This window comes from Anolis carolinensis, unplaced genomic scaffold, assembly GCF_035594765.1.
Source record: "Anolis carolinensis isolate JA03-04 unplaced genomic scaffold, rAnoCar3.1.pri scaffold_14, whole genome shotgun sequence".
In the NCBI taxonomy this organism is placed as follows: domain Eukaryota; kingdom Metazoa; phylum Chordata; class Lepidosauria; order Squamata; family Dactyloidae; genus Anolis; species Anolis carolinensis.
Genome location: NW_026943825.1, coordinates 2,020,001 through 2,037,161, shown reverse-complemented (window position 1 = coordinate 2,037,161; position 17,161 = coordinate 2,020,001). Strand labels below are relative to the sequence as shown.

At 43.2% G+C, this 17,161-nt stretch overlaps 1 protein-coding gene across 1 annotated transcript in view; it reads left to right on the top strand.

Moving 5' to 3' along the window:
- The window catches only part of pea15 (proliferation and apoptosis adaptor protein 15), a 47,594-nt gene that overhangs the window by 19,050 nt on the left and 11,383 nt on the right, over positions 1-17,161 (top strand). Inside the window, exon 2 of the mRNA XM_003228388.4 lies at positions 15,239-15,412. Coding sequence (XP_003228436.1) covers positions 15,241-15,412 — 172 coding nt within the window. The 5' untranslated portion in view covers positions 15,239-15,240. The remainder of the gene's footprint in view (positions 1-15,238; positions 15,413-17,161) is intronic.

Here is a 17,161-nt window from a genome sequence, read left to right as displayed (position 1 = left end):
AAGCAAGGAAGGTAGAAAGTCCAGGGTGAGAGAAGAACTCTTGTCAGTTGGAGGCCAATGTGAATCTTGTAGTTAATCACCTTAATTAGCATTGAATAGCTTCATCTCCTGGCTTCTTCCTGCCTGGGGGCATCCTTTGTTCAGAGCCGTTAGCTGCCCCTGGTTGATCCATGTCTGGAACTCCTCTGTTTTCAGAGTGTTGCTTCTTATTTACTGTTCTGATTTTTGAGTTTTTTAATACTGGGAGCCAGATTTTGTTCATTTTTGTGGTTTCCTCCTTTCTTCTGTTCATCTATTTCCAAGCTCCCTGCTTGAGTGGTGATGGCACGATCGTCAGCATAGATAAAACTCTCTGTCTCTTCTGGCAGTGGCCGGTCATTTGTGTAAATGTTGAACACTGATGGAGCAAAGATGTATTATTTGCGCACACGCCCAAGTAATATATTGCAGATGGAACTTCATGATCAGGGCTCATTGGTGACTTGCCTCCTGAAGCTCCTGGGGATCTTTTGGCCTTGTAGGAAGGTCCAAATGTGTCCCTTGGGTTGGGGAATAAGTGCAGTAACAACAACAACAACAACAACAACAACAACAACAACAACAACATGCCTGTTCCTCTTGCTTTGGCAAGTGGTAAGTTGGCTGCGATAAAGTGGAAAGGGTGAAAGAGCTTTCCTCCCATCGCTGTCCTGCACTTTTCTTCGGCCTCGATCGGGTGCCACTCCAACTTCCACTCTTCCCATTTAGCAATGGATGGGGAGGCGCATTCTTTGCGCTGAGGCTGGGTTCGGATTGTTAATGTGGGATTTGTGTATTGCCAAGAAGAGTTAATTGCCAAGAAGCTATGATGACCTTGATGTGTGGCTGGAACTAGGGAGTATCCAGACACAAGTGTATATGCTTACTGATTGCCTCAGTTCAGTCGAGATCTGTCTGCCTAGAGTTTGAGTCCTGTGTTCATCTGTCGTCTGTGTTGTTACAGTAAAACGTTGTAAATAGTTTTACCAACGTCTCTGAGCGTCTCTTCGTTCTGCGCTCCACTGCTTCCATCCAACTACTGCTGCGCTGCAAATACTCTGACACGGATTGCGCGGCGATGGAGCTCAAGCTGTGCCAGTCTGCTCTTTGCATCGTGGCAGACCAACGGGGGAATGTGCTTGCTGGTTGACACTCTCGTACTTTGCAGGACTGACCCCATGCCCGCTTGCCCCATCCCCCTTGAATTTCAGATTTAATTAGAAAGGAGATGCCTTTAACAATGGGGAGGGAGGCAGAGCCAAAGGGAGCGAGTTAGAATCCACGGCCTGCTTAACAGTTGCCATGGTGATTTTCCTTGCTCCCATAAACTCAAGCTGTATCACTTTAGTTTATTCCTCCCCATCACGGCAGCTGTGCCTTCTTTCTCCTCCCGGCCCCAACCCACCCCGAAGTTGCACACACACTTTCAATTCCGTCCTTTTTGGGGCTTTGTGCATTTGTGCCCGTGTGTGCATGCAATCACATGCACCCATTTGCATGCACACGCATGTAGGTTTCTGTCTTTGTTGACTCTGTGCATCTTTTGCTCTGCAGCCAACAAAGTCCACGGTTTGTTTTCCTCCCTGCCACTCTTTCCCCTCCCATTGTCCTCACATCCGTGTTCATGCGCCAGCTAAATCCCTCTCAGCTCACCCCATCATCCCCTATTATCTTCCGTTGCTGCGTTTGTGCAATCCCTTCTGCCCTCCCCAACCTCCTCTCTCCTCCACGGCTCTTACCCTGACATGCCCACAGACAACCTCGCTTGGGTTGTTCCACTTTGGGCTATGAAATGGGTATCGTTCTTATTATGTTGGGATTGGAAGAAGGTTTGAATGGCACATGGGAAGATGCTCTCGGGATGGCGTGCCCCGGAGCGGCAGGAACAGATGGATGGGCCTCTCTCTAGCACATATCTCCAGCCAAGCCAAATGTGCCCGGTGCCTGACTCAAATCAGGCTGCACCGAGAATGGCATCAGGAGAAGCAGATTAGTACCGTCTCCCCAGTTGACTTTGCTCCAAATGTGACCCCCGCCTTTCTAACTGGGCAACGCTTCATTGTGCGGCTGGGAACATGCAGAGCCTTCTCCTATGTGTGATGTTCCCTCCTCCACCCCCAGGACCGGCCCAAGGTAATTTTCAAGTGTAGCCGAACAGAAGTTTGGCACACTCCCCCCCCTCCCCAAACCAATCACTGAAAAATAAAAGTGTTGGATAAACGAAAATGTTGGCTAATAAGGAGGGATTAAGGAAAAGCCTACATAAAGAACAACACTCTGAAAACAGGGGAAATCCAGACAGGAAACAATCAGTGAGTCGAAACCGGTTGCAGGTTTGAGTCAAGTTATATGGGAACTGGAGTCTACTCATATATAATAAAGAACAGGACATTTACTCACATGAAAAACTTGTCCTTATACTTCAAGAAAAGAACTGCTGATTTCTACATATATACGATTGGGACAGTACTGTTTTTTGGATATACATTGAGTTTGTTTGATTATTTTCATATCACCACAAGTAGTGGATTTTGGTCTTCATAGTTTAGGGGAACCCATTGTCCTTTTAGGAAACAATCAGGGCCAGCCAACACCTCCCAACAAAGGATTCCCCCAGGCAGAAAGCAGCCAGGCTTTGAAGCTGCAAGGCTATTCAATGCTAAGCAAGGTGGCCAACTGCAAAATTCACACTTACCTCAAGCTGACAAGAGTTCTTTCTTTCACCCTGGACATGATTCCACAGATATATAAACCTCCCTTTCCTAGTTTCTTATATATGTCTCAACCTCTGAGGATGCCTGACATAGATGGGGGCAAAACATCAGGAGAGAATGCTTCTGGAACATGGCCATACAACCCGGAAAACTCACAGAATCCCAGTGATTCCAGCCAATAATAATAATAACAACAACAACAACAATAACAACACAACCCGAAAAACTCATAGCATCCCAGTGATTCCAGCCAATAACAACAACAACAACAACAACAACAACAACTTTTACTATTACAGTAGAGTCTCACTTATCCAAGCTAAGCGGGCTGGCAGAACCTTGGATAAGCGAAATATCACGATATATTGAAAACATTGATTACAAAAATGGCTTGGATTATCCAGAGGCTTGGATAAGTGAGACTCTACTGTAATAATATATCATGATATTTTGGTGCTAAATTCGTAAATACAGTCATTACTACATAGCATTATTTCGTATTGAACTACTTTTTCTATCAAATTTGTTGTCTAACATGATGTTTTGGTGCTTCATTTGTAAAATCATAACCTAATTTGATGTTTAATAGGCTTCTCCTTAATCTCTCCTTATTATCCAACATATTCACTTATCCAATGTTCTGCTGGCCCGTTTACGTTGGATAAGTGAGACTCTACTGTATTAAACTCATTTCTGATTGTTGGTATCAGTAAGTTACAAATCCAAAAATTGAATCCATTTGGTTTTTTTTAAAATGCATGGGTTAATGAAAAAGCATTTTGTGTATTTCTGCTTGGCAAGGGATTGAACTGGACAGGAGTGGTGGTTTCATCCAGTTCTAAGAACGACAATGAGACTGAAGCCATTTGGGGACAGGCTCCTGGATGGCACCCATATCCAAAAACGGCATTTTGGGAACATTTGGCGGCTGCTGTCCTTTGATATTAATGGTAGGGTACGTTTCTTATGATTCCAGGGAGGAAGGGCGACTGTTGTACCCAATTAGCTCGACGAAACAAACCTCCCCTTTTCCCGCCCCCTGAGTCCGTGAGAAAATATTCTTGGCAGGATGGAAGGAGAAATAATGGCTCTTGTTGCTCTCTTCCCTTTCCCCACCGATCCCTCCTTCCCTCCTCCATTGCCGTTTTGTTCAGCATATTTTCATGAATGAACAACACCCTCATGCATATGGATGAGCCATTTTGCATATGAGACATACTGTATATCCTCGAGTATAAGCCTAGTTTTGCAGCCCTTTTTTTAAGACTGAAAGCTTTATGTAAACACCATATATACTCAAGTATAAGCCGACCCGAATATAAGCCGAGGCACCTAATTTTGCCACAGGAAAACTGGGAAAACATTGACTCCAGTATAAGCCAAGGGTGGTAAATTTCAGAAATAAAAATAGATACCAATAAAATTACATTACCATATATACTCGAGTATAAGCCGACCCGAATATAAGCCGAGGCACCTAATTTTGCCACAGGAAAACTGGGAAAGCATTGACTCCAGTATAAGCCAAGGGTGGTAAATTTCAGAAATAAAAATAGAAACCAATAAAATTACATTACCATATATTCTCGAGTATAAGCCGACCCGAATATAAGCCGAGGCACCTAATTTTGCCACAAGAAAACTGGGAAAACATTGACTCCAGTATAAGCCAAGGGTGGTAAATTTCAGAAATAAAAATAGATACCAATAAAATTACATTACCATATATTCACGAGTATAAGCTGACCCAAATATAAGCCAACCAGGACCCTCACCTGAGTATAAGCCGAGGGAGGCTTTTTCAGTCTTAAAAAGAGGGCTGAAAAACTAGGCTTATACTTGCGTATATACAGTAACCAACTGATACCTCAATTAATGTAATTTTATTGGTATCTATTTTTATTTCTGAAATTTACCACTCTCGGCTTATACTGGAGTCAATGTTTTTCCAGTTTTTTTTTTTTTTGTGGTAAAATTAGGTGCCTCGGCTTATATTTGAGTCGGCTTATACTCGAGTATATACGGTAAGTATCAGCCTGCTTTTCGGGAGATGGACACCCCACTGGACATTGCAAAGCATTGTCCAAACTCACAAGTGGAATAAAAACAGATATGGAGTCGGCTCCCAAATCAGTGCACAGACGGAAGCTTGTTGGTAGCCTTGCAAAGTTTTCCGCCAACGGAGAACATCCTGATTTGGCGGTTACAGCCTTTTCTTTATTGCTCCACAAATGTAGTTGGTTGTCAAGGCGGGCGGATGGGCTTGTAAGTGTCAACAGCTGTGTGATGTGCAAGTCCTTCTCCGCAAAAGCTTCACATGTGGCGAGGAGAGAGAGGGGGATGTTGCAAATCCCAGGCCTTGTGGTTTCAACACAACTCTTCGCCCGTGCCATCTGTCAGCCAGGCATGCAGCTGTATGTTGCTGTGTGTTGGGGAATGTGTGATGGCGTGAGTGACGCCATCTATATGTGGAACTGTAAGTAGCAAATTTTGAATTGTATCATGCCTGATTTTGCCTTTTTACCCTGTAAATGTAGTTGGACTGATTGGTTATTTATAGCTGTCAATCAATGTTGTTTGCACCAGTTATATTGCTCCCTCAGCTCAATTGTTTGACTCCACCCTTTCCTGGAGTAGGACAGTGTTTTCTCTTTTCATTCCACCATCAAGCTCTCTACCAGATGGACGTGAGAGAGAGACTTGGCTCTAAAAGCCCTTGATTAAGTTACCTCTCAGCACCAATTCTGAGGTTCTTACCCTTAAGACTTATGTTCACGTTCAGGGCCAACCTGAATGACATTGAGTCTCAAGCACCTTCAGATCAGTTCTTTGGCACCAGAGGAAGACTGTGTCTGCAAACATAGGCCATTTGGACTGAGGCTGAGGATTGCTCCAGCATTCACAGCCATTGAGAAAGAGGGACCTCGAAAAGCTTCTCAGCTGCAGAGCTCCTTGGACTTAAGACAACCAGAGACTGACTCTGTGTCTTCAAACATAGGCCATTTGGACTGAGGCTGAGGATTGCTCCAGCATTCACAGCCATTGAGAAAGAGGGACCTCGAAAAGCTTCTCAGCTGCAGAGCTCCTTGGACTTAAGACAACCAGAGACTGACTCTGTGTCTTCAAACATAGGCCATTTGGACTGAGGCTGAGGATTGCTCCAGCATTCACAGCCATTGAGAAAGAGGGACCTGGAAAAGCTTCTCAGCTGCAAAGCTCCTTGGACTTAAGACAACCATAGACTGACTCTGTGTTTTCAAACATAGGCCATTTGGACTGAGGCTGAGGATTGCTCCGGCATTCACAGCCATTGAGAAAGAGGGACCTGGAAAAGCTTCTCAGCTGCAGAGCTCCTTGGACTTAAGACAACCAGAGACTGACTCTGTGTCTTCAAACATAGGCCATTTGGACTGAGGCTGAGGATTGCTCCGGCATTCACAGCCATTGAGAAAGAGGGACCTGGAAAAGCTTCTCAGCTGCAGAGCTCCTTGGACTTAAGACAACCATAGACTGACTCTGTGTTTTCAAACATAGGCCATTTGGACTGAGGCTGAGGATTGCTCCAGCATTCACAGCCATTGAGAAAGAGGGACCTCGAAAAGCTTCTCAGCTGCAGAGCTCCTTGGACTTAAGACAACCAGAGACTGACTCTGTGTCTTCAAACATAGGCCATTTGGACTGAGGCTGAGGATTGCTCCAGCATTCACAGCCATTGAGAAAGAGGGACCTGGAAAAGCTTCTCAGCTGCAGAGCTCCTTGGACTTAAGACAACCAGAGACTGACTGTGTCTTCAAACATAGGCCATTTGGACTGAGGCTGAGGATTGCTCCGGCATTCACAGCCATTGAGAAAGAGGGACCTGGAAAAGCTTCTCAGCTGCAGAGCTCCTTGGACTTAAGACAACCAGAGACTGACTCTGTGTCTTCAAACATAGGCCATTTGGACTGAGGCTGAGGATTGCTCCGGCATTCACAGCCATTGAGAAAGAGGGACCTGGAAAAGCTTCTCAGCTGCAAAGCTCCTTGGACTTAAGACAACCATAGACTGACTCTGTGTTTTCAAACATAGGCCATTTGGACTGAGGCTGAGGATTGCTCCGGCATTCACAGCCATTGAGAAAGAGGGACCTGGAAAAGCTTCTCAGCTGCAAAGCTCCTTGGACTTAAGACAACCAAAGACTGTAATGTATATTTTCCTTTACCCCTTTGAAACTTCCAGCTTACCCCTTTTGTGAACAATAAAACCAGTTTTGAGTTATCTACAGTGTTTTGCTCCTTGGGAGTTCCAGTTTCCCTAAAGGAGGGCAAGAATGTCACGTCCATGCCTGGGGAAAGATGTCACGTCCATGCCTCTTTTGCTAAGAGTTATAGCCCCAGGCGCGACGGCACAGAAGGTGTGCTATGTATCCGTGTATCTCCTTTGCTTAATCTACTTATAGAGACCCATGCTAACATTTTGCAGCATTTATGGCAGAATTGTTGTTAGCTGAATGCCACTTTCCAGAGTGTGCTAATAGCTAGCTGGCTGGTTTTACATCCGTTTTTGTTTTCCCTCCATCTTTTGGGAAGTAAAACCAAAGTCAAATGCTAGCTCTTTCAATGAAGAAATGAAAGAAAAAGAGGAAGATGTAGTTTAAAAAAGGACTAGGCTTACTCACCCTTCGGTCTTTTGTCCTTCCTCATTCAATGAATTGAGAACAACAAATGAGAAAACCCAATACAGTAGAGTCTCACTTATCCAAGACTCGCTTATCCAAGGTTCTGGATTATCCAATGCATTTTTGTAGTCAATGTTTTCAATATATCGTGATATTTTGGTGCTAAATTTGTAAATACCGTAATTACAACATAACCACAAAGCCCCAAGTATAGGCCAAGGGTGGGAAATGGAGCAGCTACTGGTAAATTTCAAAATAAAAATAAATACCAATAAAAATACATTAACCTAAGCATCAGTTGGTTAAATTATAATTTTATATATATATATATATATATATATATATATATATATATATATATATATGGATATAGATATACAGGTAGAGGCCCCTGGTGGCACAGTGTGTTAAAGTGCTGAGCTGCTGAACTTGCAGACTGAAAGGTCCCAGGTTCAAATCCTGTGAGCGGAATGAGCGCCAGCTGTTAGCCCCAGCTCCTGCCAACCTAGCAGTTCGAAAACATGCCAATGTGAGCAGATCAATAGGTACTGCTCCGGCAGGAAGGTAACGGCGCCCCATGCAGTCATGCCAGTGGCCACATGACCTTGGAGGTGTCTGCGGACAACGCCGGCTCTTCGGCTTAGAAATGGAGATGAGCACCAACCCCCAGAGTCGGTCACGGCTGGACTTAACATCAGGGGAAACCTTTACCTTATAGATATACAGGTACATGGATCTATATATATATAGGATTTGCAAAGACCAGCAAACAAATGAGGGGAAATTCATATATAAAATCAATGTAGATAGATAGATAGATAGATAGATAGATAGATAGATAGATAGATATTGCAAATATCTATATCTATCTGTCTATATACATTAATTGCAAATGCATGCAGGAGGTGAATGCCTATATATCTGTAGGAGAGTTTAACAAATATTTCAGGGGAAAATGCTTTTGTAAGATTAATGGATATACAGCAGAGTCTCGCTTATCCAACATAAATGGGCCGGCAGAACGTTGGATAAGCGAATATGTTGGATAATAAGGAGAGACTAAGGAAAAGCCTATTAAACATCAAATTAGGTTATGATTTTACAAATTAAGCACCAAAACATCATGTTAGACAACAAATTTGACAGAAAAAGTAGTTCAATACACAGTAATACTATGTAGTAATTACTGTATTTACGAATTTAGCATCAAAATATCACAATGTATTGAAAACATTGACTACAAAAATGCGTTGGATAATCCAGAGGCTTGGATAAGCGAGGCTTGGATAAGTGAGACTTTACTGTATGTGTGTGTATATATATATATATATATATATATATATATATATATAGGTATAGATATACAGGTACATGGATCTATATGTATGTAGGATTTGCAAAGACCTGCAAACATATGAGGGGAAAATTCATATATAAAATTAATGTACATAGATAGATAGATAGATATTGCAAATATCTGTATCTATCTGTCTATATACATTAATTGCAAATGCATGCAGGAGGTGAATGCCTATATATCTGTAGGAGAGTTTAACAAATATTTCAGGGGAAAATGCTTTTGTAAGATCAATGGATATATATTTCTCTTCTTCCTGACTTGCAAGGGTGTCTCTCTTTTCAAAACATTTCCTTTGTTTAAGAGCGAGGGAGGCTTTGGAAAACACACTGATAAGGGAGGGTAAGAGAGGAATAGATCCTATATTGCAAGCCATGGTCTCCAGGTTCTGTTGCCCGGTCTTGACCTTGAGCCCATTATAAGCCAAGAGAGGCTTTTTCAGTTTAAAAAAGGGCTTATCTTTGAGTATATACGGTAATTGATTACTATGGGAATGCGTACTCAGTTGGGTTAGAAAGGCCTCCTTGGATCTGATTCAACTCAGTAGTTGTTTTGTTCTCATTCTGGGCATGAATTTCTTAGGAAAATGGTCGCTTTCTGCGTCTCCGCTCTCCGTGGGGAAGATGGCGAGGCTGTTGCAAATCCTTAGGAAGCCCATTACTCTGCCGGAGCCAGAAAATTTGCACAAAGCCTCTGTCCGTGGGGAGTTTTTCATTCCCCCACTGGGAGTATTATTTCCCTCTGAGCCGGGAGTGTTCTGGAACCTGCCAGCCGAGCTCTAAGGCTCTCCAATAAATTAAAGCAGGATATTTACAATTATTAAATCATTTAGATGATTAGTGTTTGCTGTTTCCCATTGACTCCTGATTAACCCACTTCCCTCCCCATCACTGGCTGGGGGCCCAGTTATCTAAAGGCTTATATTCGGGTCGGCTTATACTCGAGTATATATGGTAATGTAATTTTATTGGTATCTCGGCTTATACTGGAGTCAATGTTTTCCCAGGTTTTTGTGTGGTAAAATTAGGTGTCTTGTCTTATATTTGGGTCGGCTTATACTTGAGTATATATGGTAATGTAATTTTATTGGTATCTCGGCTTATACTGTTTTCCCAGTTTTTTTTGTGGTAAAATTAGGTGTCTTGTCTTATATTCGGGTCGGCTTATACTCGAGTATATACGGTAATGTAATTTTATTGGTACAGTAGAGTCTCACTTACTGTGTATTGAACTACTTTTTCTGTCAAATTTGTTGTATAACATGATGTTTTGGTGCTTCTTTTGGAAAATCATAACCTCATTTGATGTTTAATAGGCTTTTCCTTAATCTCTCCTTATTATCCAACATATTCACTTATCCAATGTTCTGCCGGCCCGTTTACGTTGGATAAGTGAGACTCTACTGTATCTCGGCTTATCCTGGAGTCAATGTTTTCCCAGGTTTTTTTTTTGTGGTAAAATTAGGTGCCTTGGCTTATATTTGGGTCGGCTTATACTTGATCATACACGGTAATTGCAAGGACAGATTTCATATCTGGTGGGATAAGTATATACGGTATATGCGATTTTCCACGTGTGGATTCCAGATTTTATATGCATATGTTCAGCAAGAGGCGGCTTTGTTGATAGGAGTTGCGACTGAAATACATTTTTTTTCATGCCCGTTATGTAATGCATAATTTTGCTGAAAGAAGCCATTTGAAAACAAATTGCGGTCGTGCTGCTAGAATGCTCACGTAATTGAGAGCCAATATGCAACGTATAGTACAAAAGGAAGCCAAGATAATAAGGTCTGCTTTGTCATTCTTCCTGCATGTCTCATGGTGGAAAAAAAAGAACTCTTGGTCAGATGACAAATGTCCAGTAATGAAATCATTTGCTTTGCTTTGATGAAGGGAAGGCTAGATGGGGTTGACGTTGGCCCATATGTTGCAGCAAAAACCTGGCTGTTGGCACACAGATAGGGATTCGTTTTACAAAAAACAGTCTGTGTGTACCAATTCCATAATCACACATCCTACATGTTATTGTTGGCAATGGCCCATCGCCAAGATGGTTTTGCAAGGAGGAGGCCGGGGATTTTGAAATCCAAGGTTTATTATGGTGGAGTCGTTCATCCAAATGGAGACTAATAATAATAATAATAATAATAATAATAATAATAATAATAATAATAAACACTACATGGAAAGTTCCTTGACAAAATTGAAGGAAAAGCTGATAAGGAGAAGACCTGGCTCTGGCTCACGAATGGGACCCTGAAGAAGGAGACAGAAGGCCTGATCCTTGCAGCCCAGGAGCAAGACATCAGGACAAAGGCCATTCAGGCCAAGATCGAAAAATCAGCGGATGACCCAAAATGCAGACTGTGCAAGGAAACCGACGAAACCATGGATCATATCCTCAGCTGCTGTAAGAAAATCGCACAGACAGACTACAAACAGAGGCACAACTATGTGGCCCAAATGATCCATTGGAACTTATGCCTCAAGTCCCACCTCCCAGCAGCAAAGAACTGGTGGGATCACAAACCTGCAAAAGTATTGGAAAATGAGCACGCAAAGATACTGTGGGACTTCCGAATCCAGACTGACAAAGTTCTGGAACACAACACACCAGACATCACAGTTGTGGAAAAGAACAAGGTTTGGATCATTGATGTTGCCATCCCAGGTGACAGTCGCATTGACGAAAAACAACAGGAAAAACTCAGCCGCTATCAGGACCTCAAGATTGAACTGCAAAGACTCTGGCAGAAACCAGTGCAGGTGGTCCCGGTGGTGATGGGCACACTGGGTGCCGTGCCAAAAGATCTCAGCCGGCATTTGGAAACAAGAGACATTGACAATATCACAATCTGCCAACTGCAAAAGGCCACCCTACTGGGATCTGCACACATCATGAGAAAATACATCACACAGTCCTAGACACTTGGGAAGTGTTCGACTTGTGGTTTTGCGAAACGAAATCCAGCATATCTATCTTGTTTGCTGTGTCATACAACGTCGTTGTGTTGATAATAATAATAAATATGATGTAAATATTCAAAAACATTTAACCTACTGATGCCTCAATTAATGTAATTTTAGTGGTACAGTAGAGTCTCACTTATCCAAGCCTTGCTTATCCAAGCTTCTGGATAATCCAAGCCATTTTTGTAGTCAATGTTTTCAATATATCGTGATATTTTGGTGCTAAATTCGTAAATACAGTAATTACAACATAACATTACTGCGTATTGAACTACCTTTTCTGTCCAATTTGTTGTATAACGTGATGTTTTGGTGCTTAATTTGTAAAATCATAACCTAATTTGATGTGTAATAAGCTTTTCCTTAATCCCTCCTTATTATCCAAGATATTCGCTTATCCAAGCTTCTGTCGGCCCGTTTAGCTTGGATAAGTGAGACTCTACTGTATATTGTATGTACATACAACTTGTAAGCCGCTCTGAGTCCCCTTCGGGGTGAGAGAGGGTGGGGTATAAATGTAGTAAGTAAATAAATAAGTAAATAAATGTTGGGGGTTGTTTTTTTTGCACTACAAATAAGACATGTGCATAGGAATTTGTTGGGTTTTTTTTTTCAAATGATAATTCGGTCCCCCAACAATCAGAGGGACCATGAACCGGCCCTCCACTTAAAAAGTTTGAGGACCCCTGGTGTGGATCATAATAAACTATGGCATGTTCTTGGTGGTCTGGGGAGACCAAGTCCCCTTGTCTGTCTCCTGAGAAATCTGTATGAAGACCAAGTAGCCACAGTCAGAACAGACCACGGAACAAGAGACGGGTTCCAGATTGGGAAAGGAGTGCGGACATCAGGACTCCCTATTCAACTTGTACGCAGAACACATCATGCAACGTGCGGGGCTTGAGGAATCCAAGGCCGGAGTTAAATTTTTTGGAAAAAACATGAACAACCTTAGGTATGCAGATGATACCACTCTGATGTCCGAAAGTGAGGAGGAGCTGAGGAGCCTTCTCACCAAGGTGGAAGAAAGAAGAAAGTGCAAAACTGCAGTTAAACGTCAAGAAAACCAAGATCATGGCAACCAGACTGATTGACAACTGGCAAATAGAGGGAGAAAACGTGGAGGAAGCAACAGACTTTGTATTTCTAGGCGAGAAGATTCCTACAGCCAGGAAATTAGAAGACAAGGACCAACCTGGACAAAAGAGTGAAGAGCAGAGACATCACACGGGCAACGAAGGAAAGTCCACATAGTCCAAGCCATGGTCTTCCCCATAGTGACCTATGGATGCGAGAGCTGGACCCTAAGGAAGGCTGAACGAAGGAAGGAAAATCCCAAGAGTGCCTTGGACCTTGGCAAGAAGACCCAACCCGTCCATCCTCCAGGAAATAATGCACGATGGCTGCTCACTGGAGGGAAGGATATTGGAGACAAAGCTGAAGTATTTTGGCCACATCATGAGGAGACGGGAAAGCTTGGAGAAGATCACAATGCTGGGGAAAATGGAAGGAAAAAGGAAGAGAGGCCGACCAAGGGCGGGATGGATGGATGGATGGTATGATGGACCAACCTGGACGTAGCATATTATTGGAGAATACAGAATTAGAGTTCCCCTTGTCGGAGTCTCCGTGGGCCTCATACTTCAGGCAATGTCATTAAGAATGATGCATTATGTACCAAGCATATTGTGCACAGCATGTGTCTTTCTCTCCATTTCTCTCTCTCATTGTGGGCTTATGTGTGAAAGGGAATATATTTTCCTTTTCACATATGGAGAGCTTGAATTATGCCATCATCATCTACTTTGTTTTGTTACCCTATAGCTACACCCCTGATTCTCCCCCTCCCCATTTTTTATTTCCTGCCTTCTCCTTGCTGCATGTCGGTTAATTCTGCCCAAAACCCAGTAATTAATTATCCAGGGATTTGGAAAAATCGACAGCTGGATTTCCAGACAGTGTTTGCCAGATTACGGCCGATGCTTTCAATCCGTCGACCTCAATTCTCGTTCTTTAGTTCTTGAACATTGAAACACACACAAATATGGATATGGAAGCTCTGGTTTATCAGTTATACAGTTTGTATTGATACCATAAACTTAGTTATTGTATCAATACAAACAAAGTATAATACAGTATAGGTAACCTGTATATATAGTGTCCAGGTAGATTTATTCAACCCTGAGTCTGTATATATACAATATAGTAATAGGGAATAGTGTTAACATCACATCGGGTTTGAATTCAGATTAAAGCTAATTCAGTCTCTAGTCTTAAATCCAGTGTAAACTCGTGTATTTGTTTATTATCAAAGCAGTCCAATCGTTGTCTAAGTTTAGGATTATTATTTGGATAAACAACAGGAACGGGGTTAAGGTCAATTACCGGGTTAATTTAAACCCAATCCAGACCCGAGATGGTTTAAAACAGTAGTTAATCATCTATACAGTATTTTTAATATAAGGTGATGTTACAATCGCAACATACAAGGGACTACATTACAATAGAAATGTATAACAACAACATAACTTACCTTGTATAATATTATATACTGTAGAGTCTCACTTATCCAACCTTCGCTTATCCTACGTTCTGTATTATCCAACGCAGTCTGCCTTTTAGTAGTCAACGTTTTTGTAGTCAATGTTTTCAATACATGGCGATGTTTTGGTGCTAAATTCATAAATACAGTAATTACTACATAACGTTACTGCGTATTGAACTACTTTTGCTGTCAAATTTGTTGTATAACATGATGTTTTGGTGCTTAATTTGTAAAATCATAACTTAATTTGATGTTTAATAGGCTTTTCCTTAATATCTCCTTATTATCCAACATATTCGCTCATCCAACATTCTGCCGGCCCGTTTATGTTGGATAAGTGAGACTCTACTGTATTTTTTTTAATATAAGTTGATGTTACAATTGCAACATACAAGGGACTACATTACAACAGAAGTGCCCTTGTTTTCATTGTTTCCTTGATTTGTATTGTAATGGATATTATTATTAATTGTATTGTTCACTGTGTTGTGATGTGTTGTTCTTTTATATGCTGTTTATATTGTATTGTTTTGGGCATGGACCCATGTAAGCCGCCCCGAGTCCCCGTTGGGGAGATGGTGGCGGGGTATAAATAAAGTTTTATTATTATTTTATTATTATTATTATTATTATTATTATTATTATAACAACAACATAACTTACCTTGAATTATATTATATACCATACCTTTCCTTTTTTGGCTGTGTATAATAGACATCTGTGCGTTTAGCTAGCTGTAAGAGCTGTTCAACAGTGGAACTCTCTGCTTTGTCGTGTGATGGAAGCTCCTTCCTTGGAGGCTTTTTAACAGAGACTGAATGGCCATCCTTTGAGGGTGCTTTGATTGTGCTTTTCCTGCCTGGCAGGGGATTGGACCCGATGGCCATGAGGTCTCCTCCAACTTGATTATTCTATTAATAGATCCATTATTGTGTGTCGTCTCTAACGAGCTCCTATTCTTTTCCCCTCGGGCAGAGATGGCCGAGTACAGCAGCCTGCTGGAGGAGCTTGCGGAGAACATCACCAACGAAGACCTGGACCAGCTGAAGTCGGCCTGCAAGGAGGACATCCCGAGCGAGACCCACGACAAAATCGCCACCAGCAAGGACTGGTTCAGCTTTCTCGAGAAGCACAAGAAACTGGACAAAGGTGGGCAACGGAGAGCGGGTGGCTGGTGTCCTCAGGCCCCTTCCCATCCAGACCCTCACCATCTCACCCATAATCGCATCATCCTTAGCGGTCATGAGATCTTCCAGGGGATCTCATGAATGAGCTTGGCAACTCCTCCCCCACAAAACTCTGCCGCTTGCGTCCTCAACGCAGTGTTTTGGCGACGATGCGCAGCTGCGGGAAGGGGAGACCGGCTTGTTGAGGATGCAAGCGGCAGAGTTTTGTGGGGAAGGAGTTGCCTAGCTCATTCATGCGCAGCTGCAGGAAGGTGAGACCGGCTGGTTGAGGACGCAAGCGGCAGAGTTTTGTGGGGAAGGAGTTGCCTAGCTCATTCATGCGCAGCTGCAGGAAGGTGAGACCGGCTGGTTGAGGACGCAAGCGGCAGAGTTTTGTGGGGAAGGAGTTGCCTAGCTCATTCATGCGCAGCTGCAGGAAGGTGAGACCGGCTGGTTGAGGACGCAAGCGGCAGAGTTTTGTGAGGAAGGAGTTGCCTAGCTCATTCATCACTATGGTAAACGCCTAGATTTGAATGGCGGCCATGTTGAGAAGTGGTATTTGGGTGTGGCTTTCAACTGCATATGGTAAATGTTTTCTCCTATACTTTTTCCATTTTTAATTCCAAAACGTAATCTACTTTCTGGATAGCCCTCATATATATAAGGGTGGGAGAAATCACTCTTGTCTGTTTGAGGCAAGTGTGAATGTTGCAGTTGGCCATCTTGATGAGCATTGAATAGCCTTGCAGCTTCAAAGCCTGGCTGCTTCCTGCCTGGGGGAATCCTTTGTTGGAGTTGTCACCATGTCAGACAACGCAAAGAAGCCATTGAAAATCTAGCATGTGGACAATTTCAACATAAAGGAGGAAACCTTGAAAAAGGAACACAATCTGGCTGATTTTAGAGTTGAAAAACTCTAAAATCAGAACAGTAGATAAAGAAAAGTAAAGGTTTCCCCTGACGTTAAGTCCAGTTGTGTCCAATGACTCTGGGGTTTGGTGGATCAGAGTCCTGTGGATGCAGCCTAAAATCGCATTGGCTTTCTGAGCCGCTGCATCACGCCGTTGACTCATATTCATCCTGTGAGTTTGGCTTCTTAATGCTTCTCCCCATCCTGGCATTTTCTGGCTCCGTTGTCGTTTGACGGAGCCCAGTTTTCACGTTCTTCGCAGGCTTGGGCGGAGACCGTCCTCACCTTCCCACGCACACATTCGCACTCGGATCTCGGCATCTGCACCCTTGAGGGAAGGATCTAGATGGTGCCAAGGAATTGGGCGGTGACGGGGAGGGGGGGGGGAGTATTGTGTCTTGTGTTGAGGTGGGAAAGGCGTTGTTTTCTCAACCTGCTGCCGGTGACGGCCTCTCTCCATCTCGCACACGCATCGCACACGCGTGCACGCCGGCGCATCCACACCTCTGCCTCGGCAGCCTGGCCACCCACGCGTTGGCAGCATCACGACACTCACAACGGCACCGTCCGCCCACACAACAGCAGGCGCATGAGGGGCTCACAGTCATCAGTCACACTTTGCGGGAGCAGCAACACCCACGGGAAGAAGCTCACTCTCGCACACACACAAATGAAGGATGAATCTTCACCTCCTCCTTGACTGATTCGGTTACCTGTTCGAGTTCCTTCTAAAGAGAAAGGCCCGTTTCAAAGACTTCTCATTAGGATTATTTCTCTCTCGGGACTGCTGCCAGGTCCTCTCTCCAATTTGGCAGCCGGAAT